Source organism: Canis lupus, chromosome 2, assembly GCF_048164855.1.
Source record: "Canis lupus baileyi chromosome 2, mCanLup2.hap1, whole genome shotgun sequence".
Taxonomy (NCBI): domain Eukaryota; kingdom Metazoa; phylum Chordata; class Mammalia; order Carnivora; family Canidae; genus Canis; species Canis lupus.
The window spans coordinates 3,586,448-3,613,162 of NC_132839.1; the positions used below are offsets into that span (position 1 = coordinate 3,586,448).

Genomic DNA, 26,715 nt, shown 5'->3' on the forward strand with positions numbered 1-26,715 from the left:
GGTTGCTTCTCTGCAGCCCAGAGAACACCCTCCTCCAAAAACGTTTTCCCGTCCTCCTTTAAAAGGTACTTCTTTAAAACCTACACAGAGCCAAGACTCAGAAACGGATGCGCGTTCAGAGCACGGAAGCCTGAGCGCGTGAGCCGGGCCCGGCCTCTAAGGTCTCCAGCTGCCGCCGGCCTCTAAGCGAGCCTCGGCCCCGAGCGTGGCCGTGCCCACAAGTTAGCGGAAACGTCTACGCTGAAGCAAGGCCAGAGCCAACTCGGTTTTGCCCAAGGGTGAAGCATTTGCCCTTTACGTTCTTGTCACCATGTTGTAGCCTCGGGTCTAAGGAGCCCTCTGCTACTCTGCACAACACAGCAAATCTGACACACCCTAAATTTAGGAAAAGCACGAGCCCTTTCTTCCCCTAGCTTACAATCCACTAAAAAAGCGCTATCCAGGGCAGTCCCGGTGGCGCAGCGGTTTAGCGCCGCCTGCAGCTCAGGGCGTGATCTGGAGACCCTGGATCGAGTCCCAAGTCCGGCTCTCTGCATGGAGCCTGCTTCTCCCTCTGCCTGTGTCTCTGCCTCTTTCTCTCTCTCTCTCTGCATCTCTATGAATAAATAAATAGTCTTTAAAAAAAAAAAAAGTGCTATCCAAGGAAAGGAGACTGCAAGCCAAATCTGTCATTTTAAATTTTCTAGGAAAATGAAATAAGTGAAATTAAGTTTAATGACATCTTTTATTTAACCCTGCATATTCCTAATATCATCTCCATATACAAATATACACAGTATACATACATATACACATATATATACTTCAATACAGAAACAAAGTATTCACATTTGTTTTCATAGCAAGCCTTTAACACTTAGAGCACACCTCAGTTCAAACTAGCCACCTTTCAGTGCTCAGTAGCCACATGTGGACAGTGACTTTCATGCTGAACAGCATAATTCTAGAATATTTCCCTTCCCTTTCAGCAAAAGGAATCTAGCCCTACACTGTGTGAAACCTAAAGTGTCTAAAGAGACAGAGTAAGAACAGGGCTTTTCTTATACTCTTCAGAAGATAGCCAAATTTAAACCTCTAAAGGTCTTCACCAACCAGACAAAATAAGACCTAAAAAGCATACAAAAAGGCCATAGTCACAAAGCATAAAATGATTTTAAAAAGGGGGGAGGTGAGGAACATAGAATTACAGAATTTTATCACTACACGACAAAGAACTTTAATGATCACGTGACTCATCAAGTCACTTTACAAAGACAGAATCTGGAACCCGGATTGTTGAAGCAACTAAAGTTAAAACGGGTAACAGATCAAAACAGAATGAAAGGCCCAACGATCACGAACGAATGCATACGTTACCTGCACATCTGAATTCCTACTTCCACTTTGTAAAGCGAACGAACAGTCTTCAGGGTCCACTGCAAGGGACAATTGTTTTGATGGCAGAAGTGGTGAGCCAGCACCTTGGCTGAAATTGCCTTGTGAACTCTTTGGACCATCCTCCACAGACTCACTCAAATTGATGACCGAGTCTCTAATATTTGAGATGATCTCATTATTCTCAGCTAGCAAACGCTCCAAATGGTCTATTTTTTCTTGCAACATGGAGAGCTGGCCCTACAATAAAAAAGAAAAAGGCAGCTATATGAAACTCTGATATAGCTCTGCTGAGGCACACACATTTTTTTTTTTTTTTAAATTATGTGCCTGCCCAAGAGGGCAGCCACTCACCCTTCACTTTCCACTTTTCTAAGTGGGATCACAAAAAGCATAAACAGCTGGCAGTGTTGAAATATCAATTTACAGCAGAAAATCTCCATGGCTGCAATCTTTGTTTAATCATATTTTAAAATGTGCAACGGACAGACCCAAAATATTTGGGGATATATTTCCTGGTGCCCCAAACCCCGTCCTACAAGATCTTTGAGCTCTCTATTATAAGTAAGTACATGTTTCAGGTATGAAATTTTAAATTTAAGTATAACTGATTCTAGTTACTCAAAAGAGTCAAAAAAACATGAATCTGAAAAAAAATATATATATATATCATTCCATCATAATCAATGACCCTAGTGGGCAATCCTAAATCAGAAATACCATTTACAGGAAAATTATTAGTCAACTATCAATTAGCCATGTGTATGGACTGCTCCTACTGTGCTGTGCCTTTATGGTTTTTTAAACTGATCCTTACATTAAGAGCTTGTCGGCTTTATAACATAAACCTTGCTGTAGAGGAGGATATTTTAGCTTATGAGAGCGAGGACAACCTTTGTCCTGTTCACTCTTACATCTAGGGCCTCAAGTATGTAAGTACACAGTAGATACTTAAACATTTGTCACGCCCTTATGTTTCTGGAACGCAGTAATAATTCTTTAGTGAACACCCACCGTACCAGGCATAACGGATGACATGCTGGGAAGATACATATGCCCAAAATACGGATCCGTGGTGCAGAACACAGAAAGTGACGCCGGAACTCGCAACCGTCCACCCAGCGCGTCCACACCAGGGTTTACTACAGCAACTAGATGCATAGGACCCAGAACAAGAGTCCTAACACCAGCAAACAACAGGAAAGGAGGAGGGACAAGGAAAACTGTGAACAAAGAGGAAGGGAAAGGAGAAAACACCTGAATGTCCAAAAGTAAAGAACTGGTCAAACGGTACATCTAGATCATGGAAATGTTTTCAGTCGCTGGAAATTGAGAAATACGAATTCTTTAAAAATCAAAATAGACGGGAAGGTACTTTCAGGAGACACAGTGGAAAAAAAGAGTTTAAAAAGCATGCATAAAAAAAAAAAAAAAAAAAAGCATGCATAGGGCGGCCCCGGTGCCTCAGTGGTTTGGCACCACCTTCAGCCCAGGGTGTGATCCTGGAGACCCGGGATCGAGTCCCACGTCGGACTCCCTGCATGGAGCCTGCTTCTCCCTCTGCCTGTGTCTCTGCCTCTCTCTCTCTCTCATGAATAAATAAATTAAATCTTAAAAAAAAAAAAAAAGCATGCATAAAAAAAACAGTAATTTGATACCATCCTTTTCGACAAAACAAACGTATGGAGGACCATAATCAAGATGCTAAAACTGGCCATGGGTATGTATGTTCCTCTTTAATCTGTCAAGGACAGCTGTTGACTTTATAACGGGGAAGCCAGGAGGAAAAAGGATTCCACCTTCAGGTTAGGAGGCGGAGCAACAGGGGACAGCGAGTCGGAGGCTGGTGTCTACGGAGGGGGCCACTGTGGCAAACCGTGTGAAAATGACCAAAGTCTGAAGGGACCGGAGAAGATATTTTGGAATGAGAAAAGAAATATCCAAAATTGGAAGTCAGCCGCACATTATCTTTGTGGGGAGGAGGGGGCTGGAAGCACAGAGGACACCAGGGACGGATAACCAGAGACGAGGACACGAGGAAGGCCTCCACGGACCGAAAGACGCAGTCCCGGGCCTCCCGAGAGGCATGCGGGGCAGAAAGAAGAGCCCTGCCTGGCGAAACCCTAGTCCTTTAAGCCAACTGTCACCTCTGGGTCGAACTCTGAACCCGTTTATCAGCATGTTATAACACAGGAGCAGCAAGTGCAAGTTTGGATTTTTTTTTTTTTTATGATTTTACTTATTCATCAGAGACACAGGCAGAGGGAGAAGCAGGCTCCCTGCAGGAAGCCCGATGTGGGACTCGATCCCGGGACCCGGGGTGACAACCTGGGCCCAAGGCCGATGCTCAACCGCTGAGCCCCCGGGGCGCCCCGGGAAGTGCAAGGTTTTGGCGCAAAGCCCAGGCTGTAGGACAAGCCCCGGGGCCCCTGGCGAGTAGCAAGGGGAGACTGCACAGCTCAGGACAGGGAGGGCGTGGCGATGCTCCTCAAGTGGTTCTCAGCGGAGGCCAGGCCAGGCCAGTCCCAGGGTAACCCACGGCTCACCCAAGCAGCACGGACTAGGGCGCCAGGGATGCCGCTCTCTGACTGATGTGGGGGTACTTTCCTAAGCAGTCAGGCGCCCAAGGGCTGTCTGGAATAAGGGAGAAACTTTTCTTATCATGGCCCCGAGACCACAGCTCTCTGCAATCACTTGTGATGAGCTCGGCTGAGTATCTCCCATACGGAGGGAACAAGACGACGTCAGTGATGCTTGCAATCCCTCCCGCAGCGGGTGACAGCAGCAGATCAGGTTCCTCTGATTCCAAGCAGAACTGGAACATGCGGCCTTGTCCGTCTCGGGGAAAGCTACCCGCTCCCTAAAATAAGACACCGTCTAAACACCACCCCCCCAGAGCTGTTCGGGAGGCTGCAGGTTTCATCCGACGCTCACAGCACATGAACGGATACACGGCTGCCTGCATTCCCCGACCCTCCTGTACCTTCAGGAACAGGTGATTTCGGAGCCGTGCAGACAAAGCTGCGGACAGCTCTAGTCCCATAACCCATGGATGGGAGTTATTATTCAAAACAGCCCAGGAGATTGAGGTTTCGTGAAAAATAATCCTGCGGGCACTAAAGACAACTTTCAATCTCACCGTGGCTTTACAGATACAATTAATGACCAGTACCCGGAATTCTGTACGGAATTAATCAATCCAAGGAGAAACCTGCGGCCTGCGGATATGTCAGCAGAACGGGCTAATGAAAATCACGCTTTCAAGTTATACTATGTAGTGGAATAAAATCTCCCCCCAAACAGCTGAAATTCCTGAAATACGCACACCCCACAAGCAAACTGCACACGGGCCTGCGTGGCACGACCTTCTGAGGATGCGTTTGTAGGCTGCCCTGAAGTGACAGAAATCGCAGATAGTGTCTCAATTACACCAACCAAAGAACACTCAGGGTAATACAGAGAAAGACAATCTTCAGGAGGAAAGATGATCACTTGGGAGAAAGCCATTACTATCCTTTGATTTGCTAATCAGCTCGAAGGGGAGGCCCCGGTGGCCCAGTCAGGACTGGAGAAGGAGGCCTGCAATCCGATTTACGATTTATGTTGCTTTTGATGAAGGAAAAAAGCTGAGAAGACATCACTGACCCAAATGACTTTTGAGAGAAAAGATGTGGATCCTAGCACGAGGCAAAACCAGGACGGGCACCCACGCAGTCCTGTGAACGGAATCAATCCACGCACACCCGCCGCTGACTCAGAAAGCTCCTTGCTTCGGCCACTCAGCTCACTGATCTGCACAGCGGCCCCTTCCTTCCTGCTACGGGAAGGGGGTGGGCTCCTCCTTCCCTTAACAGCCACACTTGCCCAGTGAGCTCCAAGCCCAAGGCTCTCAACATTGCTCAAAGGCCTCAAAGGCCATTGGTTAGGCCTCTCAATAGGCCTTCACCAAACTCCCTCTAAAACTAACTCATTCTCAACTGGGTAACGCCCAGCATTAGGGCCAACTACAGGAAATGTGCCATTTCCATAAATCAAAAATGGTAAAATTCACCAGTTTCCCACGGTTTAACTCACCACTATATCCTCCCCAAAACACCCGATCCCTTGGCCCCCGCAATCCCCCTGCGATCCCTCTCTGGGCCGAGGCCTCCAGAGACACGCAGAGATTAGGAACAGTGTGCTCTCATCGCTCCCCTTTCTCGGGAACCCCCGCTGCCCCATCGGCCCTTCTGATCAGCATCTGCCCACCAATGCACCGAAACTGCCCCTGCTAAGTCCCCAAAGGCTTCCTTCCGCGTGGTCCGGCGCGATAGAGCAAAGGCTGTCCTTGCCTTGCTCAGCACCTCAAGGCGAAGCACAGGAGAGCACTTGCTCCTCCAGGTGACGTTTTCTTACCCGCCCCAGCCAGCATGCGCTCCTGGTTTTCAGCCTCCTCTCCCAGGTACCTGAAGGATGGAGGGCCTCGAGGTTAACTCCGGAGCCCCTCTGTCTTCCCTACACTATCTCATATTATCTCCTCCCCCGTGGCTTAAACCCCATTTTTCTGTACTGATGTCTCATCCACATTTCCATCTCCAGCCAAGGCCTCTTCTCTGAAACACAGACCCATATAATCCCAATGACCATGCCACTCGACATGGGTTTCGCACTTAGGTCCAAAAGCCCCCTTGCCCCCCAAAAGCCCTCTACGATCCTCACATCTTACACAGCTTTAATCTCCACCTGGTTGGTCACCCCTGAACTGATGGCCTGATTCTTCCTCCTTCCTCACCCTGCTCACTCACACAGCCACATATCCGCAAGCTCTTTCCTTACTACCCTTAAAACACGTGCTGAGTCATTCTGCACCTGTCCGTCTGGACTGCAACCACGCCGCCCGGGCCTCCAGCAGCTGCCCTGCCTCCTCCGCAGCAGCTGGCATCCCACCCGTGGCCGCACAGCTGCCTCGCTGCACTTACCCAACGATCCGTGAAGACCTGCACCTACCTATCCCTCCCCCAACAGACCTTCACCCCGTCTCATCCCAGGGGGTGGCCAGATCCTCCTCAACCCATCTCAAGACCTTTTCACACACTCTCCCTTTACACAGTGCCCCAAATCTCACCTGGAATGTCCCCTCCACAAGCCTTCCCCAGCCATCTACTGAAAATAGGCCTTCTCATGTTATTCTCTATGTCCGCTTATTTTTTTTGCCCTTATTACATTTTTCACCTATTTTAAGTATGGTTTCCCCATCTTCATCACTAAATGAACCTCGGTCTTGACAACCAGCAGCACAACTGCATGATTCATCACTGTACCCCTCCTGACGCCCAGCACAATGCCTGGTGCACAGAAGAACTGCAAATATTTACTGGGTGCCAGGGAAGGGGAGGGATCATATGTAATTTTTTTTCTAAGACAAGGAAGTATAAAATGCCATCTTTTGGCACACAGCCTACACCAAAAATAATATGAATTAAAATAAACACTCTAACAATTTTTTAAGAAAGAAAATTCAAAAAATCTTCACTGTGACCCAGAAAGTTGGTAAGAATGAGAAGGAAAGACATAAATAATAGGGTGATCTTCACTGCCTGAGAGGGAAAGAATATGGAAATTGAGCTGTGTTTGACCACCGAGGGACAAAATCGTGAGCCTGGCAGTAGGGTAGGATGTGGCTCCTCTTCCAGGGCAGGCAAAGATTATGGACTCTGTACAGTCCAACCTAAAGCTTCAACATGCAGTACGACGATCAGTAATCATGGGTCGCTCAGCTCTAACTTCAACTGATGTGGGGGATGGAGAGAGTCTGGTAAGAGAACCCAAGGTTGATACTGAAATTCTTCCCCCCATAGTAGTGATAAAAGATCTTCAGTCAGGGACCCCTGGGTGGCTCAGCGGTTTAGAGCCTGCCTTTGGCCCAGGGCATGATCCTGGAGTCCCAGGATCGAGTCCCACATCAGGCTCCCTGCATGGAGTCTGCTTCTCCCTCCTCCTGTGTCTCTCTCTGCCTATCTCTCTCTATCATAAATAAATAAATAAAATCTTTAAAAAAAAAAAATCTTCAACCCAATCAGGTTTTTAGTTAAGAGAACTAAAGAGGAAATATTATTACATATTTATAATACAACCACCAATGGCAGCATTCGAAAGAAACAAAATTTCACTGCACTAGGTATGTGTACGTACGTCTAAAACTCTAGCTCCACACCACCTGTCACTCACGCATTCTCTTCCTCCTTCTTGTCAGATTTTGTTAGACTCAGAACATCACTCTATCACGTCAAGAGCTTTCTGGACCTAGATTCAGTCATAAAATGTGCCCACCATGTAATTAATGTGATTGAGTAAAAGGCTCTAATAATAAGCATCAGAAGTATCTGAAAGGCTGCTCAAAATCACAAATCCCAGGGGTGCCCGGGTGGCTCAGTAGGTCCCATGTCAGAGTCTTGGTTTCGGCTCCAGTCACGACCTCATGGGTCCTAAGATCAAGCTCCCACAGAGCTCTTCGCTCAGCGGGGGGTCGGCTGGAAGATTCTCTCCCTCTGGGGTGCCTGGGGGGCTCAGCAGTGGAACGGCTGCCTGCGGCCCAGGGCATGACCCCAGGGTCCTGAGATTGAGTCCTGCATCAGGATCCCCTTGGGGAGCCTGCTTCTCCCTCTGCCTGTGTCTCTGCCTCTCTCTCTCATGAATAAATAAAATCTTTAAAAAAAAAAAAAAGACTCCCTCTCCCTTTCCCCACACACACTCACCTGTGCTCTCTCAAAAAAAGAAATCTTAAAAAAAATTACAAATCTTGGGAAGGGCCCAAGAAACTACAATGTTTATGCTCCACAAGTGATTCTGGTGATGAGCCAGGTTTGGGACCTACGTCTCCAACTTCGTGCACGTCAGGGGATTATCTAAGATACATAGCCAATAAGCCACTTGGCAAATCACCCCAAAACCACCCTAGAGGGCGGCATAAATCACAAACCTGTGCTCTTTGATAATCTGTTTCCCTGGGTATGAAGTCTCCTAATGACCTTGTACCAGATTCCTCCATTTCATGCTCTAGGATACGATACTTCACCTCACTTTTATTTTCAATGACTGCAAAAGCGATTACTTTATTTCTAACGACTCCTTTTACCAGATAAGATAAAGACAGGATAGTTGAAGCGTTAGGCACAAGACCTCCGGGTCAGACTAGGTGGGTGGTTCTAATCCTCGCTTTGCCGTTTACCAGCGCTGCGACCTTCAGGAAGTAAGTCTTCGGGACTTCAGTTTGCTCCCCCGGCCAAAGGCAGCGCTCACACCTATCTGGGCGCGGTTGTAAAAGAACTTAGCACTGGGCCTGCCGCGAGCAGGCACTGAAGACCTTACTGCTGCTGCAGCTGCTACAATAAAAGCAGGGCTCTCTAAAATCACTTTGAATGGTACAACTTTCCAGGGCACAGCAACTGCGAGTGAGAACAGCCTCGAAAGCCAAGCCAAGGGGAATGTCATAGAAATGGCAGCACAGGAGACCCCAGCCTCCAGCCTCCCACAAAGATCGACAATGAAACAGCTATCCATGAACACAAACAGCTGTGGGATAGCTCTGGAGTCTACTTCAGAAACACAGCGGAACAAATAAATAAATAAATAAATAAATAACCACACAGAAAAAAAAAAAAGAAATAACAAAACAAACAAACAGAACAACTGCTTCATTTTGCTTTCATCATCTCATGCCCCGGGGCAAGCACTGCTCGATGCCAGGAGGGAATGCCCCAGCTAGAAAGAGTTCCCCTTGCTAGGAAAGAACAGGGCAAACCAGGTTCCCCAGCTGTCGGGAAACCTGCATGAAGAGACACACGGAGGGGCGCCTGGGCAGCTCAGCCAGTTAAGCATCTGCCTTTGGCTCGGGTCATCACATCCCAGGGTCATGGGATCGAGCCCCACATTAGGGTCCCTGCTCCACAGGGAGCTGCTTCTCCCTCTGCCTCGGCCTGCTGCTCCCCCTGCTTGTGCGCTTGCGCTCTTGCACTCACGCAAGTGCATTTATTTACTCTGTCAAGTAAATAAATAAATAAAATCTTTAAAAAAAGGCAGGGGGGGGGGGGAGATAGACCCATAGAGACATCTAGGAACAAGGAAGAAAAGCAGGGGCCACCAATAGTAGCCACAGAGCATGAACAAGAATGGTTCAATGGCCTGCAGCTTCCACCACCGAAGGAACCCCTGGGCAGCACAGCTGCCATGCAAACCCTGCAGATTTCACCAGTTTTCACCCTCCCATGTATTGGCATTTGCTGATGCCCCCCACCTGTGCCCCTCCTACTCTCTGCTCACAAAACCCCTCTGGGACCTAGGAACCACGCCAGCAGCCAGCCCAGGCCTCTGTGGCTGCACAAGTGTAAGACTCCAGCCCAGCTGCCATGGAGCTAGCCCTCCACCGAGGCACCCGCATGCTGCCAACCTGACACTTGTCACTAGCCTCTACTGTCTGTACACATTCAGGAAGAATCTCTGCCACATTGAGAGAACAAGCCTACAGCCAGGGCCTCCACAGTTGCCTGTAAATATGGATGAAGCCTGTCTTTGGTCACTAGAAATGTGCACCATCACGCTCACCTGGCATCAGATACTCCAGCTGTGCACCTACATATCCCAAGCCTGACTTCCATCACCAGCCTCCAGTGCTATGGGCCCACGTGAGACAAGCAGTCATGGTAGTTCACATTAACAACCAGGGCCCAGCAACTGCCAGCGCCCTTGCTGCCTGCCTTGGGTCCCGTGACTACACGCAGGTGTGCAAATAGCCCCTGCCACTCCACAGGCTCTACAGCCAGAGTATGTGCACACAACCAGCTTTGGCCACCTGTTGCCTGCCCCAGCCCCTGGGCCTGGAGGTGCCAATGAGAACTCCAAACAGCTCTTGCAGGGCTTGCTGACACCCTGGAGCATTTGCCAGAGACCACACAGTTGTCAATGCTGTGGACCCCAGCAACCTGGGCCAAAGAGACATTATGCGGCCCTCAAAAGGGACGCTGCCACATGCTCCTGCACTGGGGTCACAGGCGCCAGACCTGGAAACATGCTGGGACCACCACCATGCTCCAACTCTGCTTTTCCCACACAGGTAAAAGGCTTCCCTTAACAAAGTTGGCCCCTAAAGTCTGGAAGAGGTGACTACTTCTTCAAAAGCATAAGTTACAGGGATCACAAAGAATCAGGAAAACATGACTCTACCGAAAGAATATAGTAAACCCCCAGTGACTAGCCCGCCTACAACGGAAACCTAGCTATTGCCCAACAAATAATTCAAAATAACATTCTAAAGATGTTCGGCGTTAAAAGAGAATACAGATAAATAATTTAATGAAAACAATATAAGAATAAAATGAGAAGCTTGACAGAGATGGAAAACATAAATAAGAACCAAACACATTTTGGAGTTGAAAAAAACAATGACTGAAGTCAACACAGAGTTTTAACATAATACTTAACCAGGCAGAAAAAAGAATAAGTGAGCTCCAAGACAGAGCAACTGAAATTATCCAATCAGAGGAGGGAAAAAAATTTAAAAAGAGTGAAGAAAGCATACATCATCTGTGAGATACCAACAAAAGGTCCAATCTGCAAATTATTAAAATTCAAGGAGAAAAAAAAAAAAGAATAAAAAAATTTCAAGGAGAAAAGGAAGCAGAAAGCTCATTTAAAAAAAATAATGGCTGAGAACTTAGCCAATCTGAAGAGATATGGACATTCAAGTTCATGGAGCTAAGAGGTCACCACACCAAACCAACTTAAAGAGATCCCCTCCCAGACACATTATAGTGAAAGTGTCAGAAGTCAAAGAGAATCTTAAAATTGTAAGAGGGATAAAAGCTTGTTATGTACAAGGGAACCCCCGTTAGACTATCTGCAGATTTCTCAACAGAAACTTGAGAGGGCAGGAGTGGGTGGGATAATATATTCAAAGTGCTGAGAGAAGAGAAATGTCCATCAAAAATATACCTGACAAAGCTGTCCTTAAAGAAAATGAAGAGATACAGATTTCCTCAAACAAAAGCTAAGGGAATTCATCACCACAGCACCTCCCTCACTAGGAGTGCAGAAAATGGTTCTTCAAGCTAAAATAAAACACACTAGGAATGCCCGGGTGGCTCAGCGGTTGAGCGTCTGCCTTTGGCTCAGGGCGTGATCCCAGGATCCGGGATGGAGTCCCACACTGGGCTCCTTGCATAGAGCCTGCTTCTCCTTCTGCCCTAGGTCTCTGCCTCTCTCTCTCTGTCTCTCATGAATAAATAAATAAAATATTTTTTAAAAATTTTAAAAATGAAACAAAACACACTAGTAACAGGATGGCGGATGGCAGTGTTAGTGAACACTATGGTAGTAACCATTCTGTAATATGTAACTGTATCGAATCAATACAAGTACACTTTAAACTTAATATCATGTTCTGTGTCAATTATATCTCAATAAAGCTGGAAAATGAGAAGAAAAAAAAATGAAGCCGAGCCAAATAAGAATTATGGCTCCACTACCCCAATGAAACCTTGAGCAAGTTACATAACTTTCTTGTGCCTCAGTTTCCTCCTCTATAAAATGGGGATAATGAATAATACCTCACCCACATTGTCACATAGGGTGGCTATGAATGTTATACATTAGCTAGCACATCCAAATCAGTTTAAATAGTGCCTGGTAGAGTCGGCAGAATTACGGCCACCCCAACGATGTCCAGGATCTAATCCCTAAAACCTGTGACTCTAGTTACTTATGTGGCCATAGCTGATGCGATTAACTTAAGGATTCTGACATTGGGAGACTGTCCTAGAATATTAGGACAGGCCCAATGTAATCACATGGGTCCTTATAAGAGAAAAGAGGGAGATGGGAGTCAGACGAGATACAAAGAAGGAAGAGGAGGTCAGAGGGAGGCCATGCTAGAGGTGGCCTTGAACCAAGGGATGCAGGCAGCCTCTAGAAGCTGGAAAAGAGGAGATAACGGATTCTCCCCTGAAAGCCCCCAGAAGAGAGGCCGCCATGCCAACATCTTGATTTTAGCCCAAGAAGACCCATTTCAAACTCTTGCGCCCCAGAACTAGAAGACAGACATTTTTCTTGTGTTAAGCCATTAGGTTTGTTGTGCTTCGTTATAGCAACAACAGGAAACTAACACGCCCAGCAAAGAGCCGACGCCGTATAAATAAAGCTTACGCTGGCTGTTCCCATCACAGGAAGTGTGTCCAGATCCTCATCAGAAGAGGTGGCGAGCTGCAAGCCTCCGCAGCTGAGAGCCCCTGCAATGGAGCAATCAAAGGGGAGACCGTGTGACTTTACGACCTGTTTCCCAGCAGCATGTTTTGGTCTCACAAGGCCGTACGCTTATCTTTGAACAAAGGAGGGAGGAAAAGACTTTATAGTTAAAAATATTTTTCCGGGAAAAAAAAACATCAACATCTTTATCTTGGACAGTTTTAGGATCAATGAATAAAAAGGGTTTCAAGGCTACTCTGGAGCTACGGAGGGCAATCAGAGTAAACGCTGAGGTGCCTGGACTAAGGCGGTGGGGGTGGAAGAAAGCAAAAGGATGTGACAAGACAGATGAACCGGGAAGGGGAGGCCCAGGCAAAGAAGAAAAATAGCCTTTTGGTTGTGGTTTGCTTTTTTTCTTGAGGCAATTGGGAAGAACAAAGGTGGCATTTTAGGGAAACAGGGAGTGAGTCCTGGGAAAGGAGCAAGGTGAGGGGCAAAGGTTCTGTTCTGGAACTATCAGCTCAGTGGTGGTGTCGGGTAGACGCGGAGGCCTAAAAGTCAGGAGAATATATGTTTGAGTGGGCAGTGCAAAGATCAGTGCCAAACAGTGACTACGAATGGGAGGATTACCTAGGGAGAGCGCATGCATCCACCTTTAATTGTACAAGGCCCACCAGGCAATCCTCACACCTCCCCGGTTCAGAACTGCTGCATTAAAGCTAAATATAAAAACAGTGATTTGGTGAAAGAGAGCCCGTATTTCCAGCAGGGATGTCACCGTCCCCGGGCAGCCAGCCGCTGTCACTCCACGGAAAAACCCCACTATTTATACATAGATCTCAGGCACTTAACAGGAAGGCATTTATTGGTTTCGTAAAATGAGGAGAAACCCCTCAAGTGACCACCTCACCCCTAAGATGTGTAGGTCTGAGGCCTGAGAGAGTGTTCTGAGGCTGTGGCCATCGTCATGTATGTAACTCTACCGACTGGTAACAAGCCACAAACCACAGTGACAAATGACCTTTTAATGCTACTTTCCAGACCTGAAGCTTATCATGCCTGAATCTCTTCCAAGGTATTATTGTCTTTGTGCTTCCACTTGTCCATTCAAAGAAATAAATGTACTCACCATATGAGCACAAAAAGCACTTAATTACAAAGCACCTTGCCAAAACACAGGAGAAATGGGCCTTGCCTGGGCCAATCGTTATTCATCAACCTCACGCCCGCTAGCTGGGATTTTAGCAGGGGCCACTCAGCTTCACGTACACAACAAGCAGGCCAAGTGAGCGTGAGGGGCCCAGCTGGGACTGGGAGCTCACCGTGCCCCGCCCCTGCAGGAGACCCTCAGGCCTGGGCCCCCCACCCTGGGGTAAGCACTCTGCAGCCCCGGGGTAAGCACTCTACAGCCCTGGGGTAAGCACTCTGCAGCCCCGGGGTAAGCACTCTGCAGCGACCGACTCCCTGTGCCTCGACTCCCTGCGCCTCCCGTCCTGACTCGGAGCAGCAACAGGCTGCACCAGTTTCCCGCATCTTGGCGAAGCCCATCCTCTCACCACCTCCCAAAACGTGGCCAGGACTTGAGCGGCTGTGCTCCGTCCAGGCTCCCCAGGCTCCCGGACGCAGCGCCGCCCCTACCTGCGAGGTCCCAGATGTAAGCTGCGGTTGGAACCGCAGGGCCCCCACTCCCAGCAGCCCGATGCAGCCGCAGAGACCACCTCCCGCTGGGGCAGCAGTTGAGGCATCAAGCTACTGTATGAAGGGAGATGCTGCAAAACCCGAATCTTTTTAAAAATGATTGTTGCAACAAGGGCTGTAAGCACAACGTGTTTAAATTACAAAATACTTTCATACAATCCAGCTTTGTAACTTTCAAATACATTTAATAATTGCACTTAAGTGGAGCTAAGCAAATTAGGCGTTGACTAATAAAATTCTTTCATTCAGCACTTCCCGAACTGTTCCGTGGAACGTTCCTTCCTATTATTTTTGCAAATTATTTTTTTGAAAACCACACTACTTCTATGACATATTTTCAACGTACTTCTATTCCTAAATATAGCACTCTGAAATAATGTCAACGGTGTATCCCATCCAAGAACACGCATCAATGTTCATGGGATGGGCTTTCGAAAGGCCAGGATTCCCAGGGAACCAGGCTCATGCTGTCACACGTCATCTGGTCAATGACTGCCCGTCTAGGTCACTAACCTGTCTTACCTTTTTTGGAGATAAATAATCAGATAATCAGCCTGCCTCCAATCTTATTTACGCTAATCATTTCCTGAATAAGCCCATTCTCTTACTTACAGACAGGAGAAAGGTAAGTACCTAGGCAAGCTCCATCTGAATTATAAATTCTGAATTTCCTAACTTTTTTTTTTTTTTCAAGCAGCAAAGATTCTAAAGTTTTTACAAATCCTTTCCTACAGACATTATGATAAAGTCCATCTGGACTGTTCAATCCGCAAGCGCAAGGAGGGGCATGGTAAACGTCACAGAAGCAACATTTACACCTAACCGTAAGGCACAATAGGATATGTAAAAATAGAATGAAAAATTTCTAAGCATCATACAACCAGCTATAAAGATGAGTTGAGGATACAAATTTCTCGGGTTCTTAAGTCTTTTTTTTTTTTCTTAAGATTTTATTTATTTATTCATGAGACACACAGAAAGAGAGAGAGAGGCAGAGACACAGGCAGAGGGAGAAGCAGGCTCCATGCCAGGAGCCCGACGTGGGACTCGATCCTGGGTCTCCAGGATCAGGCCCTGGGCTGAAGGCAGACACCTAACCCAGTGGGCCACCCAGGGGGCCCCTAAAGTGTTTTCTTCTTATTGGTTAGATATTTTCCCTAAAAGTTGTAAGAAATACCCTGCATCTCAAGTGTTGCTGTCATCCGGCCTCATGAACTTTCAAAGAAAGTTGGCCTTGGGCCCTAGACAGTTTGGGAGGAGGGCGTGGTCAGCCACTAATCAAAAAGGAAGGGCTCTTCTTTACTATCAACGAGAGGCAGTTTGGGGGCGCGCAGAAATCCATCTGATCTTCAAAACAACCTTGAGCTATGAAGACCCTATTTCTGAAGACCCTATTTCAAGTGCTGCCTTTTGATCTTTAATAAATCCATCTCTCTCTTATACACACACACAGTAATCTATTTTCTCTTCTTATAACCTAGAAAAAAAAAATCATTTAGCTCCATAATTTGGGCCAAAAATGAGAAGGATCTTTTCTCGTTTCCTGTTGAAATGTTTCTTTGAAACCCTGCCCCGGGAGCCTCCTCCTTTCTTAGGTGTGCTGATCCAGGAGCTGGATTCTGGCCTTCTGAACACGAGCTGCCTCATTTTAGGAGCCTCTGCTACACAATAATCCGGCCACGGGCAGCACAGCTTTGGGCTCCCAGAGCGGGCCTCTCCCGACGCAGAGCCCCGCGGGGGCTCGTGCCCTCCGACCAGGCTGAGGCCTGCAGGCCGCCCCGTCCCCCCTGCCCGCCTGCCCGGTGCCCGGTGCCCACAGGCCGCTCTAGCAACACCCACCTCCTCACCGCGAACCTGGCGTCGGCTTCCCCAACCAGGCGACCTGCCCAACCATCCCATTATTAGCTAATCCTCCAAATGCCCCAAAGGGAAAAGGGGGAAAGACGGTTTCATGTAAGCCACACCCATCATTACCCTTTATAAAAATCTGGGAGAAAGCCCTTTTTACAACATGCCTGTGCATGTTTCTCTTCCCCCTGATTCTAGCCATTTCGATGCTAGTACAGGGATTTAGTGCCTTATGTCTGTATTACCTCAGATTCTCAGCTGCCTTCCTGCTTCTGAGTCTTCCTACACACTGCGACCAGAATAATCTAGATTGAATACTCTTAGCTCCCTTCCAGGTCTAAAATTTTCTATGAAATTAGTTCTCCAACACGGCTTTTCTCAGGCAGCTCCCTAACATACTCCCTTTGAACAGTTCCCTACCATCTGACTCCCGTAACTCCTGAGCCCGGCTCCCAGGGCGATTCACAATCTGATCCCCAACTACCTACCAGGTCACCCCAACTGCTCTTCACAAGCACCAAAGATCCCAAATCAAACCCATTTCCTCACCTCTTCTCATGGTGCCAGGCTCCTTCCTGACCCAAAGCCTAAGCTCTGTACTCCACACTGGGAATGTTCTTTCTCTCTCCAAAGTCCTACCCGATCAGCAAAGCCGAGCGCCAGTCCCAGGTCCTTTGGTCAACAGGAGCCAGGCTGTTACCAGAACTTAGTGCAGAACTTCCTGGAAGGCCTCCTCCCTTATACCAAGAATAAGAATCAAGGTCATGGACACTTTATTTTATGCTTAGCTCCTACATCCCCAGAACCTACAACACTGCCCGATTCACGATGGCGACTCCATGAATCTGTTTATTGGCAAGAACTAGCACTTTCTGAACACCTACTATGTGCCAGGCACTATTCTTTTTAACATTAACTCTTCTAATGAGTAAATAACACTCAGCTGTCTCTAACCGCCTCACAAATGGCAGTTGCATCACATCACCTAAGATGCTCTTGCAAAGCAGGAGACCTCACCTAGTACATGTATTATCATCTTCACAGCACCTAACACAAAGGAATTGTCAAATACAGGCCAAGTTGGGCAGCCAGGGGGGCTCAGTGGTTTAGCGCCACCTTTAGCCCAGGGTGTGATCCTGGAGACCTCGGATGGAGTCCCGTGTCGGGCGCCCTGCATGGAGCCTGCTTCTCCTTCTGCCTGTGTCTCTGCCTCTCTCCCTGTGTCTCTCATCACTAAATAAATAAAATCTTTATATATATATACACACACACACACACACATAAGGTCAAGTAGAGTACAGGAGAAAGCACTGGATTACAGGCCAGGATGCACACCCCAAGTGTGCTACGACTGGTTAGGGAAGCCAGGGCTACGTGTCTCACTGTCTTCAGCTGAAAAGACTACATTACCCGATCTGGGAGGATCCGCCCGACACTAAATTCTACATCTGACTTTTTCATGTTATGACTTTTCTAGGGGTGCTGGGGACTGTTAAGAGAATGACTACCTCCATAGACTCTCAAAACGCAAATCCAGCACTTTTTCATGGAGAAAATAACTCGGAGAATAATTGCTATCCTCTAGCTTCCATCTTCCAACGTTCCACAAGTAAAAATGTTACCCCAAAGGCCAGAATCCACAAATCTCACATTCTCCCACACTGGCGGTATGAAGGCACAGGGGTGAATTACTGCAATCTATCTGCAGCCCCCAAACAGAGCCCCACCCTAAAGGAAGAGGCCTTTCCATCACAAAACCCTATCAGTCCTGGAAGGAAACATGCATGGATAGGAATGTAAACGTCCTGATGGAGGACAAGGAGGTTCACTGGTGCGACTGGGTCATATCCAGGGCCTGCTCCCCCCTTAAAGTATTTCATTCCTCTCGACGCCCACAGGTGACCGACTACTTGCCAAGGAAGCCAGTGAGAAATCCACACACATGTGAAAAATGCAAAATGCATGCATTTAAAAGTGGGGAAAAAAATACTTAACAATTGCAACAGCAGTCAGTGAGGCTCATTACACTGTTCAGATTCGTGTACTGCCACTCGACGATGATCGTAAAATCTCTGAGGACACAAATGGGGTGGTAGCCTGCGCCAAAAGGACTGAAGAAAGCCACATATGATCTTCGAGAAGCATGAAGAAGGATCAGAATTAGCAGGAATTAAGGACTCTCTGAAGAGCAGCAGTCCAGTGCCCCTGCAGACATCCTGGTAGTTCTCTGCCTCCAAGCTGAGTAGACTTCAGGATCCCAGAGAGGACGGCCAAGTTCCATCCCAGATCTACGGTTTATGAAGAAGATGCCTAGGGACGCCCGGGTGGCTCAGCGGTTGAGCACCTGCCCTTGGCCCAGGGAGTGATCCTGCGGTCCCGGAATCGAGTCCCGCATCGGGCTCCCCGTGGGGAGTCTGCTTCTCCCTCTGCTTGTGTCTCTGCCTCTCTCTCTGTCTCTGATGTATAAATAAATTTAAAAAAGAAGAAGATGCCTAGACCCGGGCTCTCCTTCCACAATCTAAGCAACCCAAGCTTCTGATGAGGCTCAGCAGTCAGCCCACTTGTGAATTACAGCCAATCCTAAAGACAATAAAGTCATGGTTTTTGATCTTGAGACTATGGATCGACTTTGCACCGTTCCTGTCCCAGAACCCTCCATCCCAGAGCAAGTCCTGTTGTGAGAAACTTGCAGGTGGTAGAAGGGAAACAAATCAAACATGTCAAGTATGTCCATGCCCCAGCACAGAAGTTCCCCAAGGATACCTGGAAATCTAGGAAACATGTATAGAACACCAGTATTAAACCACACTCTCAAAACACAAAGTTTCGCTAATGCTTATCTAATAAGCAGGTGACAAGAATTTTGTTTTCAGTACACACCTCTGCTTCAACGGATCTAACCACACGATTTGCCTCTAATGTCAATAATAGAGAAACACAGTTTAAATCTGGGATTGGCAAACTTTTTCAGTAAAGGGCCAAATCGTAAATATTTTAGGTTTTGCAGGCCAGAGAGTTTCTGTGGCAACTACTCTTCTAGTACAGAAGCAGCCAAAGATGATGTGAATTGAAACAAGTGTGGCTACATCATGAAATATTTGACCATTTGCAAACCTCAGAGCCATTCTTAGCTCGTGGCCCTACAGAAACAGGTGGTGGGCCAGATGTGTTAGGCAGAGTTCAAGACCTCGGGGACAAAAGGAAAGGAAGGAGACCATTTGCCAAGAACTCCATTCTTGCCCTACCCCACTTCCATTGTCCTTTCTTTAATAAAAGGCTATTTACAACACAATGAATTGAACAAGAGGGAAATCTCCGTCCGCTTTATTTTCCGGTTTCTGTTCCTGCTTTTTCTCAAGAAGGAATGCAAAATGTAGTGACGAGAAATCATCAGAATGAACAGAAATAAAACCTATACGCTGAAGAAAGTAAATACCTTACCTAAGAGCACTTCAGACATCTCAAATTATGTTTGCGTAGGACTTTTCTGCTGCCTAATTACTGATCAGCGTATCCTTTCTTCCTATGCTAAAAGATCAAGGGAATAAACCTGGACCACTTTCAACCTCTAATTCAACTGGCAAAAAGTAAAAGATGATCTCTTTCCTATCACCTGGCTGTAGTGTTTTTCTCAGAATAAGTATATTCAACTTTTAAAAAGGAAATTTCATTATAATAGTCCTCCACTTTTTAACTTGTGCATGAATATAATACTTACCCTTGTATTTTCTGTAACATACTGCAATTCAGAATCCTAAAAATGTAAGTGCATTTTTAGGCATCCAGAGGAAGGATATATTTCAATCATCAAAAAAAAAAAAAAAAGCTAGTTACCCTTTTGAATATTAGAACTAAGCCTTCCAATCGGTCCTCCCTAAAATGCAAAATGGGAACAAAAGTGCCAGGGGATATAAAGAATAGGCCTTTGGCTAGACTGCAGCCAAGTGATCTTCAACAGGGTTCATTTTCTCCCCCAGAGGAGACTTAGCAATGTCTGTAGACATTTGTGGTTGCTACAACCTGGGAGAAGAAGCAAGGTGTTTCTGGTTTACACCGAGCAGACACCAGGATGCTGCTAACCATTCTACAATGCTCGGGACACCCCCCACACCAAAGAATTACCCAGCCCCAAATATCACTAGCTATAGGTTGTGAAGCAGCCAAAGGTACAGTATGAAAGTTTTAAGCTCAAGTGCCGCAGAGTTGATCTTTTATTTAGAAAACAGTATGTTAGATTTACAAATTCGACACAAAACATTCCCTAGATACCAACCATGAGCTTGTCTGCATAAAAGCACAAATAACATCACGTTAAATACACTACACCTCACAACAGTAAGTTACAACCTCGAGACTCTGATCTTTCGAATCGAATGACTTACTGCCTATCAAAAGGCAAATTTAGCAATGCTCAAGGGCTAGGTCTGACCTCCCTTCTGTACAATCAACCCTCAAATTTGAACCCGGACATGGTTTTAACCTTAAAATTAGTAGCTTGGCTTGAAATTTACAACTGAAACAGAAACCCATGGTAGTCAAAGCGGTCTCCCTGCTCTCCTCACCAACCTGCTAATCACAGCCACAAAAGAGAAGAAAAATCCACTTTTTGGGACTTTTTCCTCCTATCTTCACTGCCACGTGTACTGTAAAAGCTGACGTTCCTGGGAGCTTGGCTGCTAAGACACAAGGGGCCAAAAGCACAAGTAAGGCCTTTACAATCCAACAACCAGAGATCCTATCCCCAAGCTGTTGAATGTTCTCATGTTCCCTAACGTTCTCTCTGGAAGAGATGGAACAAGGTCAAACTGAGACCACTGGGTTCAAAGCATGAAAACTCAAGCAGGGGATGAGCAACTGCTAATGAACTACTACTACTAGGAAAAAATCTCAAAACTTATTCCAGTCTTAAGCATCCGCCTTTGGATCAGGATGTGCTCCTGGGGACCTAGGTTGGGGTCAGCTCCCCGCAGGGAGCCTGCTTCTCCCTCTGCCTGTGTCTCTGCCTCTCTCTCTGGGTCTCTCATGAATAAATAAGTCTAAAACACACACACACACAATAAATAAATAAAATAAAGAACAAACCTATTCCAGTCAAAAAAAAAAAAAAAAAGCCAAAGTTTTAACAGCTATCACGAAAAACAAAAGCTAACTCAAAGTAACAATAAAAAAGTGGTAATTTTAGTCAATTTGCCCACGGCCTAGATATCCCTTAATGCTAATTAATGAGTCAGAGAGAAAAGGCCCTTCAGATAAATAGGACTGCAACATCTCCCAAACAGAAGTATTTGTTTAAGCCCTGAGAGCCATGCTGATCTGGGAACAACAAATTCAATCCAATTAAAAAAATAATAAACTTAAGCCTTCAGACTAGATGCATTCTTGCTGCAGTTGGTGGCTAAGAAGTGAGCTTGGGTCTTAGTGAAATATGCTGGTCAGAGACTCAGGGATAAAGAGGGGGGTAGTGGAAACCAGCCTTTCCAGAAGCTTCCACGGTCCTGCATTCCTCCTCAGTGTCTGCTTGTCACCACTGTCGAAGTTTCATCACTTCCCAAGAGTCACAGATCTCAAACATCATACCGTCCAAAATGAAACAAACTCCCTGATACACACCTACACCAACCCCAGCAACAAGTGCTGTGGTTTAGAGGATGGAGAAGCAAGAGATCTTATTTTTCTATGTATTTTAAGATTCTCAGATTGCCGAAAGCAAGAAAAAACAACAGGAAGATTAAAGGCAACTTTTATTAAACATCGACTATGGATTCTTTAAAAAGTAGTAGAAATGGGGGCACCCGCTGACAGCTGCCTTCAGCTCAGGTCATGATCCCAGGGCCCGGCTCCCTACTCAGTGGGGAGTCTGCTTCTCCCTCTTCTTCTGCCCCTCCCCCACCTGTATGTTTTCTCTTTTTCTCTAAAATAAATAAATAAAATCTTTTAAAAAAAAGTAATAGAGATGTGAAGTATTTAAGAATATTTTTATATGTGTTTATTCACAATAAAAGTTAAAATCCAAAAGGCCTGGGTGGCACAGTGCACTAAGCATTGGTCTCTTGATTTTGACGCAGATCAGGATCTCGGGGTTTTAAGATCAAACCCAGTGTCAGGCTCTGCACCGGATATGGAGCCTGCTTAAGACTCTCTAATTCTCTCTGCCCCTCCCTGCCTCTGGGAAAAAAAAAAATCCAAATGTCTCCACATTCCAAAGTCTTTTAATCAAATATCTTCAAGACGTTCTCACTATCTTGCTTGATAATTGTTATCCTGGCTAAGATGAAGCCTGAACTAGACTTTCACATTTTCTATCAAAGTTCCAATCTCTGAAGCCACTTCCAAGAGTTAATAATAATCCCTATAGTCATAGTCTACGCTAAATATTTACAAATTGATCACTTGTTATATAAAACCCAATATACTGTCATTCTCCAGATCCAATCATAAGACATCAGACATCTGTTACAACATACGTAAGCAACTTGTGAAATCTGCTTGTAAGAAGTGATGAAGAATTTCAGGACCTTAATGTCTTTCTTTTCTTTTCATCTACTTGAATTCTTACATCACCTCAAAGCATCTTCAGGGAATTAGGCCCTGGTCAGCCTCTCAATTGCAGTGTAATTTTTATTAATTTTTCTAGCTGAGATTATTAACCCTCAAGTATACACAGAAGCTAACACAGACAAGCCCACCTGTTGCCTCCAAGCCTCACCGGAATTCCTCCCTGGAACAAAGGGTAAAGCCTTCCAAAGACTATGTCAGAGGTAGGCTGTTCCTCCGGGGTGGGAGAAACCAGAGAACCCAGAGTTGGGCCTACTGCCACCCCAGAGTCTGGCCAAGCGGTGAAAAACACAGAGTTGGAGGAGGAAAGGAAAAGAATGAAACGCAGAATAACAGCAAATAGATTGCTCTCAAACTAGGATGGTTTTAAAACATAACTTGCTTTAAAAAAAAAAAAAAAAAAAAAAAAACATATCTTGCTTACTAAATAGACCATATACATCACTGAAGGTTCCACATTGACTTAATGAAACTAAAATCCTAAATCCTAAACTGAAATTCTGCAGAAATCAATCCCTTTCTAGATAAGTCATTCTACTAAGATACCAAAAATAATATATAGTGATGGACTGGCTTGCTTCAAATTCACCAAAGAAATGTAATACATTATCGCAAGCTAGTTTTGTAATGTGTGGTGTTCTCATCAAATTAAGGTTTACACGGGATTTAGAAGTAGTGAGAAAATAAAAATCAACTCAAAAGGCTGGATGCTGTGCTGCATAATGGTTTTCATTACAATGTTTAGCTCTAAAGAGAGCAACAAGACGTTCTGGGAGGGGTATAAATCTCAAATGTTAAACGTTTCAGAAAAAGGAGCACATTTGTTAGAGCTTCATAATTTAACTTCCTTAAAAAAAAATTTTTTTTAAAGTCATATGCTGAGGAACCACAGAGCAACATGCTCTATCTTCTATATCAGATCTTTTCTGCAGGCCAACTGGGACCTAAAAAGTAGGCAAGGAATTATTAGCATAGCATAATGGCTGAAAGCCTAGACTCCAAAGGCCACCTGTTCAACCCTCAGCTCTTAGTAGTGGGACTTTGGGCAAGTTAAAAAAAAAAAATTATATATATATATATACACACACACACACACACACACACATATATATATATCTGTGCCTCGGTTTCCCCAACTACCAGATGGTGGGAATAGAGTTTGTCCTGTACGACACATAGGTTGCTGTCCTGCATAGGAGTTAGGCTTACAGAGGGTTTACTCTGTCCCATCTGTTTGGGGATTCAGTGTCTCTCCAAAACTCTTATCAGCAAAAAAAAGTGCTTTCTTCCTGAACCGAAAACGCAGCCCTGAAAAACCTGACAGTGGTCACCTTAATTAAGCATAAAAAAGCTCCACCTTCCAAATCCTCTCCCCTCGCCCACAAACCAGAATACAGACCAGAGCCTGCTCTTCCAGCAGCCACTGTCACTTTCCATCAACTGCATTCTGCTCTATGCAGAACTTAAGCCCCTCGAGGAGGACCAAGGCTGGATATTAAAATATTGGAATTAACTTTGCCTACGATTTCCCAGTAACTGAGTCACTCACGTCTTTAGTAACAGTAAAATGTCAAGGTTGCCAGAGAACCCCAGCCCCAGATGTTTGCATAAATCATTTCCAAGTGATCATCACACCAGAGCCAAAGGACGTTATTTAAAATAAGCTAACGGCTTAAATAAATCAGCTTTTTTTTCTTGTAATGAAGAAAATTCGGAAAATGTGATGGGGGGGGAGGGCAGAGGATCAGAGCAAGTTGAGCCACCAAATTATACAACCTATTAATTAGCAGGGCTTAGCATTCCTTTGGGTATGGCTTCCGAGGGCGGTTACCCCATTTTTAACTTCCATTCCCTCTCAGTAACAAGCACTGGGCAAACTCCATAAAGTGAAGCCTTAGAAACATCCCACGGTGCTTACCTCACTGTAGCTTCTGTATCATACTAATAGAGGAGAAAAAGCTTTTAACAATGTTGAGACATGTTTACAACAACATCTGTAATACTTTCCACCTGCGAGGTACTTTGAGGGCTCCGGAGGGACCACGGGCATCCACCATGAGGTCATTTTTCACTTTCAGAACTCTGACACAGTTTAGGAGTTTAGTTTGCGTTAAACTGCGGCCTTGTGCCCTCGCACATCACGACAGCGAATGGCAAGGAGGCTCTCTGGTCGCTTACACTGCCACCAAAAAAAAAAAAAAAGACAGACCCAGACAACTTGTGCAGTATGTCTGGATCAAGTGGTGAGATGGAGCCGGTTTGGAGTCCTGCAGGTCCATTCACCCCAGAGGGTGATCACAGGGCACCCAGTTTTACGAGGATTTCTGGAGAGCACAGGTCATGATGGGTCAAGGCCCTGACAGCGCATCCTTGCAGACAGAACCGGTGCCTGCTTGCTTATTTTGAGCAACTTCGTGTACAGGAGAGACCTCGGGCGGGTGGTTCCGCGAGCAGGGAGCGCGCGCCCCAGGGCGCAGGCCGAGCGCCCCGCAGCTTCGGGCCGGGGTATGGCAGCGCCCCGGCAGCGGGCCCCCGGCGGCCGCACAGCAGCCCCGGGCAGCGGCCCCAGCCCCCGACCCCGGCCCGGCCCCGGCCCCGGCCCCGGCCCCAGCCCGGGCTCTGCCGCGGGGAATAAACTTTTGCTTCCTCCTCCAGACCGTGGAGAGAGGCGCCGCGGAGCCGACGGGGGTGTGCGGGACCCCGTTTCCGCGGCCGCCCCCGGGGTGGGGGGGTCCGGCAGGTGCGCGCCGCCACCCCACGGGCCCCGGGGCGAGCGCGGGCACCGGGGCCACCGCCCCTGGGTAGGAGGAGGTGGAGGGGGGCGGAGCAGGAGGAGGGGGGGGCTGGAGGAGGAGGGGGGCGGAGAGGGGAGGAGGAGGAGGGAGGAGGGAGAGGATGAGGAGGACGAAGGGCTGCAGCGGGGGGGAGGAGGAGGACGAGGAGGGAGAGGAGAAGGAGGAGGAAGGAAGGGGGCTGGAGGAGGGGGGCAGGGAGGGAGAGGGGGGAGGAGCAGCAGGACGGGGGAGGACGGGGAGAGAGGAGGAGGGGGTGGGGGAGGAGGACGAGGAGGAGAAGACCATGGAGGGAGGAGGACGGAGAGGGGGAGGAGACCAAGGAGGGAGGAGGACGGGGAGGAGGGGGGGAGGGAGGGGGAGAAGGGCGGAGGACGCGGAGGAGGGGGCTCCCCCGGGGGGCGGCCGCCGTCGTCCGGGCGCAGCGGAGCGGGGAGGCGGCGGCTCGGGCCCCCCTCCGCGCCCCAGGTCGAGCTCTCCGGGCCGGGGCGCGGGGCGGCGGGGGCTCGGGGGCGCGGGGGCGCGGCGGGGCGGCCGGGGCAGCCCACGCCCGGCGGCGGGGCCCGGGGCTCACCTGGGGGAAGGAGCCCTCGCGGCGCGGGCCCTTGGGGTAGTCCAGGTGACCCCGGTCCAGCATCAGGTAGAGCGAGAAGATCACCACGCAGAAGATCGCGCTGCCGAACACGGTGAACTGGCGGCTCAACTTCATGGTTTCCTCGATGGACGCGGGGCCCGGGCACCGTCCTGCGCCCCGGGCGGCTGCGGCTGCGGGTGCGGGTGCCGGTACCGGTGCGGGTGCGGGTGCGGCTCCCCGCGCGCTCGGCCGGGCGGCCCTGGCTGGGCGGGACCCGCCTGCAGCCCCGGGGGCCCCGCAAACTTGGCCCGGGGAGCGGGGAGGCCGCCGCCCGCACTTCCTGGCGCCGCCGCCCGCGCCGGGGCGGCAGGAAAAGTTTTCGGGGGGAGGGCGGGCGGGTCCCCGGCGCGCGGCGGGGCCCGGGCAGCGGCGGCGGGAGCGGCGGGAGCGGCGGGAGCAGCGGGGGCGGCGGGAGCGGGAGCGGCCGGGACGCGCAACTTAGCGCCGGGACGGCCCGCCCAGGCCCGGCCGGGGTGCGCCGGGGTGCGCCGGGCTGTGCCGGGGCGCGGGGACCTGCGGCTCCGGCGGGACTGCGCCCCGCGCCCGCCCCCCGGCGCCCCTGCTCTCCCGCCGGGACCGGCTGCGCGGGGAGGGCGCAGG

At 48.0% G+C, this 26,715-nt stretch overlaps 1 protein-coding gene across 1 annotated transcript in view; it reads right to left on the bottom strand.

Annotated features, from left to right (window-relative positions):
* Positions 1–26,348, bottom strand: part of MAN2A1 (mannosidase alpha class 2A member 1) — a 162,051-nt gene extending 135,703 nt beyond the window's left edge. Inside the window, exons 1-2 of the mRNA XM_072788203.1 lie at positions 26,056–26,348; positions 1,357–1,614 (exon numbers count right to left, since the gene is read on the bottom strand). Coding sequence (XP_072644304.1) covers positions 1,357–1,614; positions 26,056–26,190 — 393 coding nt within the window. The 5' untranslated portion in view covers positions 26,191–26,348. The remainder of the gene's footprint in view (positions 1–1,356; positions 1,615–26,055) is intronic.
* Positions 26,349–26,715: the final 367 nt, after the last annotated feature.